At 32.6% G+C, this 10,795-nt stretch overlaps 1 protein-coding gene across 1 annotated transcript; it reads right to left on the bottom strand.

Annotated features, from left to right (window-relative positions):
• LOC105786240 (protein DETOXIFICATION 42) lies at positions 1–4,008 on the bottom strand. The gene is made up of 14 exons (XM_012612594.2): positions 3,528–4,008; positions 3,284–3,428; positions 3,071–3,192; positions 2,401–2,601; positions 2,108–2,268; positions 1,890–2,025; positions 1,677–1,773; positions 1,485–1,585; positions 1,146–1,309; positions 954–1,025; positions 765–881; positions 562–657; positions 333–454; positions 1–197 (listed from the first exon to the last, which is right to left on the bottom strand). Exons 2-14 carry the CDS (start codon positions 3,358–3,360, stop codon positions 155–157), a joined length of 1,509 nt encoding a protein of 502 aa, XP_012468048.1. The 5' UTR covers positions 3,361–3,428; positions 3,528–4,008; the 3' UTR covers positions 1–154.
• Between the last annotated feature and the right edge of the window lie 6,787 nt (positions 4,009–10,795).

Raw genomic sequence — 10,795 nt, 5'->3', positions numbered from 1 at the left:
TTATAAGAATTAAAGTCTAGCATTTTTTTACTCCATTAAGTAATGAATTGAATCTTTCAAATAAAGAACACAAGTTGTCACAATTTGGAGTCCAACCCTAATCAACTTCGGAATAATTGGATGTTACACCACAAAAAATGCAGGGTTGTAGCAATCAGTTTCGAAGAAAACCCCAAGGCCCCGTACCAGTGCCTACCCTGATGAACAATGTTAATGGAGAAGTATTAGAATCATACAGAACTTTCCCAAATAAAAAACCAAGTGAAATTTTCTGTTTGGTTGATCAGAAAACACCATGGAAAATAAATGAAACCATAGATGAATTATATTACCTCAAAAGACCAGCAAACACACGCAAATTCATAAAGATGGTCAAAGCAATCCAGATACCAATATAGCCAGTGCTGGAGGACAGTATGAACAAGCAAAAGATGCTCACAACAGCAACCAAAACCTAAGAAAATGACGAGAAAATTATATGAAGACGTAGAAAAAAGCTTTTAACTTTGTTGGATATTACTGTTTGATTCACATGCAGAAGTGGGTTATAATTGAACTAACCATGGAGTAAGCTGAATAGGCAAAATCTGAAGCTCCATAGTTAACTCCATCGAAAACAAAGGCTAAAGTATTAATAGGTTGAGTTACTGCAATGAACTATATTGGCAAGAAAATGTTGATGATCGAACAAGTTAGCATTTGAAGAAAGATAAAAATGTTTTTTTTTTTTTTGTAGAAACTTTTAGGAGGGAAGAGAGCTATACAGGAAAGCTGAGGTTCATGATTTGCATAACATCCCTGTCGTTCGTAAATAGTTGAGCAGCAAATTGTGATAGAGCTGCTAGAGTACATGATAGCAGAAACCCCAACAGAACACCAATCTGCAGATAGAAATTGTAAGCAGAATATAGAGTTTGTAAGAAAGTGAAACAAGTGAAGTTTAATGTTAGAACCTGCAGCACACGGGAAGAGGTAGCCACTATCTTCTCGTAATCTTTCTTTGCGAATGAACTTGCAAGGATTGCCTGGAAAAAACGTGGGAAGTATGTAAATTGGAGCTTGTTTTTATGGGGTTAGAGATGAAGGCAAGGCAGAGGGGCAAACATCATGTATAGGTAACTGATTGAATTGAAATGAAAGCTTACTTGTCCTGCAACAGCCAATCCATCAGCAAGCAAAGAGGTTGCCAGCCAAATCTGCAAGCAAACTTGAAATGCAGCCATTGAGTTTGGTCCCTGCCGAGCTGCTAATGATGCTGCGACGGTCACACAGGATGTTGTAGATATTACCTTAACCAATAGGTGAAATCCTGAAGTGGTGACAGCACACAGATATCATAGTCCTGCAAGTGTTCTATATCATTTTCTTTCTCGCAGAAGTTAGGGTAAATCAGTTGGCAAAAGCTGAACCACTAAATTTGATTTTACTTTAAACAATTAAACATTCTTTTTGAGTTTGTTAAGTACCATAAGTAAACCACTCACCACTTTTAAGGAATCGACTAAATTGTAGCTCTTTAAAGTTTGGCGGACACAACTCGATTTTACCGGCTAATCTCCAAATGAGTATGAGAAAAATTAAATACCTACAAATATGATGCATTAAGTGATTAAACCAGATGAAGATGCATTAAAAGACCAGACAGATGACAGCCAATGAACCAGAAAATAACTTACTGAGAAACTACATGAGCAATGCCAGCACCTTTGATACCAAGACGAAGTACGAACATAAGTATAGGGTCCAAAATAACATTCATCGAGTCTCCAATGACTGCATTGGCAATTGCAAACATCTATGAGGGGTAGTTTACTCACAAAATGTGATGAATAATAAGATTCCTTAAAACTGGTTTCACAATGGCAGCCGATAATAGAAAGCTTGCTTACTGATAGCATATAAGGGAGTTTTAGTATCCTTTAATCCCCGGAAAACCCCTTGTGCAGCTAATGAGAGAAGAATAGCTGGAGCACCGAGTGATCTTAATGTTAAGTACTGTTGGGCTATATTGAGCATAGGAGATTCCTGGAAAAAAGCAAAAGTAGTATCAATAACCAGAGAAACAATGTTTAAAATGCTACAAGGGAATTACTAAATGAACACTCACAGAATTTACACCCATATAACCTAAAAGAGGTTTAGCAGCGAAAATGAGGAATAAAGTTTGAAGTATCCCAAGCATGCTACCAATAACCAGAGCTGAAGATGCTGATGGTACATGCTTTTTACTGTTGCCATCAGGCTGGCTTTTTTTCACGTTACCATTGCCTACAAATGAGACATTTATATTATCACTATTAAAACTATAGATAAAGCAGAAAGATGCTATATGTAACAGATATAATCAACACTTGTAAAGAACTTGAACAAAAGCAGGGAGAGAGTATGTGGAAAGCATACCAGTTAGAGGCACCAATTCCTGGTTGACATCACTTTCCGTTTCCGGGTTTGCATCTGGCTCTGCTTCGGTACTAGGTTTGCTGGTAGCTTCTTCCTCAGCAACAAAAGAAGTAGTAATACTGACTAGTGGGAACATGGTAATTCTTGATACTTGATTAAAAATTGCAACCGAAACTCCTACAGAAGCTAACTCCACAGCACCTAAACGAAAAGAGAGATATATATTATAACTGATTTAGTATTAGCTCTGTAATCAAATCATTAAAGAAAACATTTTATTTATGAAGAAATCTCATGGATGCATAATCATGTAGAGAAACCAAATGGTTTTTGAGAATCACAAACATTAGCTACATATATGGCAAACAGATCAAGCCACTGATGATACAGAAACTATATTAAATGACTTGTAAATTGGCAAACCCTGTAGGATGGATATCTTCTGTGTGATGCCTAGCTTCTATTTCCAAATTGTAATTAAAACAAAATATTTGCTTATGCATGAAATATTCAAACTTCCATAATCTTGATACATATTCGAACATGTGTATGAATAGAGGTATAATCCTAATAATATATGAAAAAAAGGTGAGATAGTCATGTCGAATACATACGCACTCATATTAAGTCCTTACAATGATAACAAGGGGAGAAGAAAGTGAGCACAAACCTATACGGCCAATGAATGCCGTGTCAATTAGAGAAGCAATAGGGTCTGCCAATAAAGCAAGTGTTGCTGGTACTGCGATATTTACTATTTCTGAGCCTAGTTCATCCCTCTTCAAAACATTTCTGGCAAAATTATTATCAAACTATAAGGTATTATAATCAAAAAGAAAATTTAAAATACTAATAATCATACTGATTGGAAGATGAAGAATACCTTGAATCTTTGAAGAACATTAAAAGGGGTAACTTTCCCATATTGCTCCACAAACTTAAAATGGCACTAACTCCCATGAATACACTGTGGCTACTCAACAAGCAACTGGCGAGTGGCAAGTTCAAACTTCCTAAAAAAAATTTATCTAAGAAGAAAAAAAAGAGTAATTATATATATTTATCCACCTTTTGGTTTTTTATTGGGACAAAGCCAAAAGAAAAACATGAAGTGGTCAACCCCCAACCTGCAATTCGAATTCAATAAAGGGAGAGAATTTAAAGGGATCAAAATGGCTTCACAGAAATTCAAGGTAAGCAAGGTTTATGCAAATTCAAAATGGCTAGATATTTCCATTTTTTTAACAAGTTGTAAGGACCAGGTATTGCATAAACCTTCCTTAGATAAACAAGGCCCAGAGATCCCACCAAAGTAATTGAATAATTATATGTTATTCATCAACCAAGGGTAGCCGAAAAAAAAAATAAAAAAACAAAAGAAGACAGTACAACAAGAAATCTATATAATCAAAAGAAATTGCTAAGGACCATGGGTGCCAACTGTCTTGGTTCTCAACAGGGTACACTGATGAGTTTCATGCACCATGGTCTTCAGCAATGACTTATGATAGAAAATAATACGGGTGCCTATTGCTTTTTACAAACAGGGGAAACTATTATACAAATATAAGTATGCATGTCATGGAGGATAAACAGCCAACTCTCTCGCTCAACCATACATTCTACCAACATGTCCGTCTCAAAGGATTGTTTTTTTCTAGGAAAAGAAATTTTGATCCAGTCTTCCTTAAAAAACGATAGTTCACAGGGTTTGGGATTTGCGTCATCGTAAATCTTTTACTATTTTCCCTTAGTTTCAGCTTAGGTAAAAATTCAGTTAAAAAATTATAACTAAATTTGATATATATGCAGATTTTAGAAAAGAAAAATTAGGGTCTCGGGTTGATTTTTTTATATTTAAGAAAATAGGTTGATTTTGGAGAGATAAATAAAAAACCGTCTTGTTGGACGCGTTTTCAAGCAAAGTTAATTGTTTTAACGGCAAAAATTCAATGGCTAAAAACGACTATTTTTTTGCTATATAAACCCAAGCCATTTTCTTCCTTTCGAGTTCAAATTCCGCTCTCCTAATTCTCTCAATTCATCCATTCTCTCAATTCTAACAACTTTGTAGTTCTCAATTTTTAATTCAATTTCTCTCACAATCTTGTTGTTTTAATTTTATATTTCGTAATTTCTTTGTTTTAATTTATTTTTATAATGACAATTATGCTTATTCGTAAACACATACTCGGCATCCAATTGCAAATGGTAAGAAAATATTATTCAATTTTTTAATTTTAATTAAGTTCATTATTAAGTTATTAACATTATTAATTTTATATTTTTTTTATATTTATATAATCAGGTCAAAGGTCAGATTTTAGAGACGTACATACACAACTTAACTGCGAGGGCACCGCTTGTTATTGAACAACACTTGCAAGAGACGAGATTCTTGCACATGTCTCATATGCTCAAGGGACTAAATTAGATCTCACACTTATCAGTGCTTTGATGGAAAGATGAACACCCAAGACATATACATTTCATCTTCTATGCAGTGAGTATACAATTACACTTGAGGACGTAACTTTACAACTCAATTTACCGGTGGATGAGCCAGTCGTTAAGGGGCAGTGATCATTGGCGATTAGAGTGCAATTTGTGAACAACTATTAGGAAATGTGCTAAACAAGTTCTTTGGTAGTCGGATAGAGCTAAAATGGTTGGAAGAAAATTTCAATTATATTGACAACTCCACGAGTGCCTTTGAAAGAGAATAATGCGCCCGAGCATTCATCCTGAGGTTAATCGGGGGTCTTTTAATGCTCGATAAATCTCAATAGCTGATACATTTAAGGTGGTTACTACAATTCGTCGACTTGATAGAAACGAGGCAACTCAATTGGAGATCAGCTATGTTGACCACATTATACTGAGATATATGTCGGGTGACACAACCACAAAAAAATTAACATTAGTGGTTGCATACTCCTTTTGTAGTCATGGGTATGGTACCGACTACCATTTTTACGTTCCCGAATAAACGCGCCTTATTCTTCTTCACTCGTAAAAAGGTAAAATTCATTTGATAATATAGTTATCATAATATTTTTTTCATTATTATATTTTTTAAATAACATATTATTTGAATAAGTGGAATAATAAGGTGAGTCATGTTGGTATAGCGGACAAGCTCGAAGATATATGGCTATTATTAGATCAACAATCGAAAGCCAATGTTAATTTTTGAAATTTTAAATTATATAATATTTATGTAAGAATTTAAAATTTAGTATTAGATCGATAAAAAAAATTATAATTTCGTACTTTAGTTTTCAGCTGACTTGGCTGCCATGCAAGCTGAAAATACGTCCTACGAGGTACACTTTTAGAGAACATTTTGCCACATCAACTGAAAACACATCCTGCAAGACACATTTTCTTCCCTCACATTTTCAACCCTAACCATAAACCATGAAAAATTCCAGAACCTAGGAATCTCGGGATAATTTTTAGATTGGGATCCCATGTTATTTTTTTCAATTTCTTCCCCTCAATTGCTTATATAAAAGAGGGTTTGCTCCCCCTACTCCATCAACTCTCTCGGCCATAGCCCACATTCGCACGTGTGCATAAAACAATTTATTTAAAATATATATATAAGTGCAGCTTTACTGCAAGCGTACAGGTCAGTTGTAATATTTATAGTGTTACAATGGAACACCGGAGTATTTCAAGGATCGAACTCAAAGGAGATGGCGATTGAGCAATAAATAGCATACACGATAGAGTCTATGCTGCTACTGATATGATTTTATAGTGCAGAAAATCATAACAATGAATTTTTGCAAGAAAATTAAATATTCTAATCTAGGGACTAAATTGCAAAGAGTATAAAACTAAGAATTTAGCCAAATAAATGACTAGCAGTGGTTGGTTGGTTTCAATGTGGTTCACCGATTCTCAGGAAAGAAACTTAAATTGCTTAAATTGTAACACTCCTAACCCGTGTCCGTCGCCGAATTAGGGTTACGAGGTATTACCGAAAAAAAAAGACAACTTTCAAACAATTACAAATGCACACCTGATATATTCGAATTACTAAAACAATGACTAATTACATATTATACATACATTATTAATCATAAAACAAATATAGTATCTCATGCATATAATCATATTTACACCTTAAAAAAAATCATGCCTCAAATCCATACCACTTATGCTTCAAAATAAATACACGAATCGTGTGTTTATCATTAAAATGGTATTTAAAAAATATAATGACTTTTAATCATCTTTATGCTTATTAATAAACATGTACTTAATGGACTAAACAAAACATGTTACAAAACCTATCCTCTATTTCATATGCGGCATTAATAAGTATATCCATTACTAATCAAATGAATATATATATATACATAATAATATTACATCATGGCGAATCTTATAGTCACATATAAAATCAAATTAAACATAACAATTCACATCATATCACATAATTTCAAAGCGAACTAAGTTAAGACCGAATTATTATAAACATAATTTAATAAGCACCTAATCATGAACTAGACTTATTTTAAGTCATTACCTATATACAATGCCAAACCCTTAACATACCAAAATCAAACATACCATGCACATATATGAATATATATATATATATATATATATATATATATATATATATATATATATATATAGCATGCTTACTAATATCAACTCTCACACATTTTCAAGTTAGAAATCCACATTTTCTTACACAACCATACATGTACACATCTTGCAACTAACTTCAATTAACTATTCATTAATTCCATCATAACCGAATATATATGCTATACCAACAACTAATAATCCATGCATATAATAATACCTTAATCATATACCACACTCATAATCATTAAACACATGCATCCAAACCAAATTCAAATCCAGAAAGATAAGCCATTTTCGCATGGCTATTAATTGCACATATCATTGATACCAAAAATCAGTTCTTTTTTTTTTTTTTACTTTGCTATACATGCCATATCTTCCATATGATATGGAAGACTACCCCTTTTTCCAATTTTGTTCCCTTAATGATGTCGGTTTCGCGATACCTTGAAGAGGATATTGCGATACCTCGGGCAGTGTCAAGCCTTGGGGTCTTCTTAGAAGGGTGGATATCATGATACCCAAAGTAGATATAGCAATACCACTGAAGGGTGTCTCCAATCTTCCATATTGTTGGAGGTATCGCGATTTCGAGGTGTGGATATCGCAACACCCTTTCCTTTAGTGCCATTCTTGCTTGTTTTCAACCTCTAACACGTCCCTACACCACTCAATCACACGTTAGGCCCCCCAACGACACCATTGGCCAAATTAGGTCACAAAATGAGCAAAAATGAGACATTTTCACTTATTGACTTAAAATTTAAAAATTACAAAAAAAATTCAAAAAATGTTATTTTGCTCGAGAATAAGCTTCTTAAGCATATCGGGAAAGCCTAATTGTCACATCAATTTGTGGCAGATCAACCACTGTTCCTTACAAAATAAAAAATCCTCTTAAATTGTTTTTTTATTGAGTGTTAAAATTTTTGGACGAAAAGATTTATTTATGTTTGTGTTTGAGGGAGACAATGTGTAATAGCCTAATTTTCAATGGTGGCGGAAACGACGGTTTCAAAACCTCATTTCTGTAAACCAAGTCTATAAATATTAATATTTAATATTTACGAGGCTAATGTAGATGTATATTAAAGTTTGGTCTATTAATTTTATCGAATTAATAGTTAATTAAGATATAAGAACTACATTGTAAAAAAAGTATCACTATAGTTTTTTTAATTGGTTAAACGTTTGGGGATTCAAATTGAAATTAATCCAAGGTCTAAAATGAAAAATAAATTATCATGAATAAGCTATAATGGACGGTAAATGATAAGATTCCTATAAGCATATTTAATAGTAATTAATCTTATGATTAATTATTTACACTAACTCTTAATTATGGTATATGAGCAAATTAGTGGAGAAAGTTGACAACCATTGTCATCTTCATCTTTCCACTGTCCCATTTAGAATAAAAACACAAGGAAAAAGCTTTGAAACCCTTCAAGCTTTCGGCTAAGAATTAATAGGTAATTTCAAGTCATTTTCTTGTAATTTTAATATTTTTGAGGTCATGGGAGCTTGATTTAGATAGCACATGTACCAATTTGTAAAATTGTTAAAGTTTTTAAAAGTTTTCATTGATGATTTATTAGACAAATTGGTGTTAAATTGATAGATTTTAAACTTAGATGTGAAAATGACCGATTGTCAATATTAATTGTTAGTTTTGTTCAAAAGAACCAAAGTGAATAAATTGTATATGGTCTATTATGGATGTGAATGAGATCGATTTTTAAACCAAAGCTCAAATTTGAAAGTTATACCTATTTCAATTTTAGGGACTAAATTGAATAAAATGCAAAACCTAAAGAGGAAAATTGAATAAAATGCAAAACCTAAAGAGGATTCAAAAATGAAATTAAATAGGTACACACATATTATAGAATGATAAAAAGTTTGGTATTGATAAATTGAATTGTATAATTGTATGGATTAGTAATTTGATAAACCAAGGATAATCAAGAAAAGCCAAAATTATCGAATAGTATTTGAAGATCCAACTTGTTTGTTATTTTTCCAGGTAAGTTTATATGATATTTGTTAATATTGGTTTATGTGCATTTGAATTGTAATTGTATATGTTTTTAATTGTGAATTGGTGAAATATGTGAAAGTTGAACTAAATTGTAAAGAAACATATATATGTACTATATGTGCCCGGATGAACTTAGTAAATATTAGGATACAATTGACATGTCAATAAAGTCATGTGCACACTTATACGGATTGGTTACAGACAATTTTCAAGATCAAGTATTTGTTGCGGATTCGAAGATACATGTGACACAGGTTTAGCCTGGATTGGTAACATGATGTCATTTTAAAAGTTTAGCTCGAATGGATAGCCTAACATGTATATTTTCAGCTTGGATAACTGATCAAATGTGTCAATATAAAGGTTTAGCCTGAATTAATAACATGACACAAAAATGTATTCAGCTCGGACAAGCATTTGACGTACCAAAATTACTTAAATGAAATGAAAAATCAAATAGTGATGAAATGAACATGTTGATCAAATTAAAATATGTAGAATTGAGCATGAGATTGAATTTGTAACCTAACACGTCATGTACTATCATATTGAACACTTATAGCATCATATGGTTTGGTTTTGGTATAGTACTTACCTTGTTGATTTTTGTGACACGTTATGTTTGCCCGACTATGTCAACAATGTGATAGTTTAATGTAAAGATAAGGTAAATTGTTTATTACCTATGAACCTACTAAGCATTCAATAGGTTTATTATGTTGTTTTCTCTTTTATGTTAACTATCCCAATCTTATCATTCCTCTTCTCATCCCATTCCGAAGTGTGGTGATCTCCTTATATTGTTGGTTCCTTATCTTTTTATAGATAGTGGGTTGCAATTTTTCTTCATTTTCATCTTTCGTTCTATTTCAAACTTTGTAGAAATCGGGTCATTTTCCTTTATAACGTTGGTAAATTTTTTGGTTTGATTTCAAATCAAAGTCTTATTCTATATTTTACTTTAAAAGTTGTAAGTTACCTGTTTAGAATGGTTGGGTAACATACGGGCACGTATCAAGTGAAATAGGAAAAAAACAGGAATTTAAGATTTCAATATGCAGCAACACTATATCAATCAGTTTTGAGTGCATTGGTAAGACATATTGCATTCTTAAGAGGAGACTAAATTTAAATATGAAAAACAACATTATTAGGAGAGGCAACCACGAACCCCAAACATAAATAGTAAAATGGACATGAAGACTATCAATTTTTTTTTGTCGTAATCAAGGTATCTACCGTCGATAGTAATGACTGATCCCCTTGCCATGGTTGCTCCTGTGTGTATATATATATATATATATATGTAGCAACACTGAGCAGAGACTAGATAAATGCTGCCCACTATCTATTGAATAACACTTAAATGGCGGCATAAATAGGAAAGTGGTTGCTTAACTCTAGCATGCCTGATTACTAATTAAGCCAGAGAGAAAGGAAATAAACATGGAGTACATCAAGCTCCATCACTGATCAAATTTTCAAACATTACAAATTTAAACATAGGATAGTAAGTACCATAGTAGCACATTAAAAGCAAATAGATTCAGACTGCCCTAGTAATCCCTGAGCATCAAACATCACATAAAGAAAAAAAAGATAAAAGGAGATATTTAATAAAAGCTAAAGTCTTCTTTGGTTTTAATTTTCCCCTTCTCATTTCAAAATTAAGGTACAATAATTATATTATCTTACATCTTGTTCATCAATAGTGTCACCATAGAAGCATTTTGCCATCATCAAACC

Source organism: Gossypium raimondii, chromosome 1 (assembly GCF_025698545.1).
Source record: "Gossypium raimondii isolate GPD5lz chromosome 1, ASM2569854v1, whole genome shotgun sequence".
Classification (NCBI taxonomy): Eukaryota; Viridiplantae; Streptophyta; class Magnoliopsida; order Malvales; family Malvaceae; genus Gossypium; species Gossypium raimondii.
Note: the sequence above shows the minus strand (reverse complement) of the source record. Positions and strands in the feature narration are given on the sequence as shown.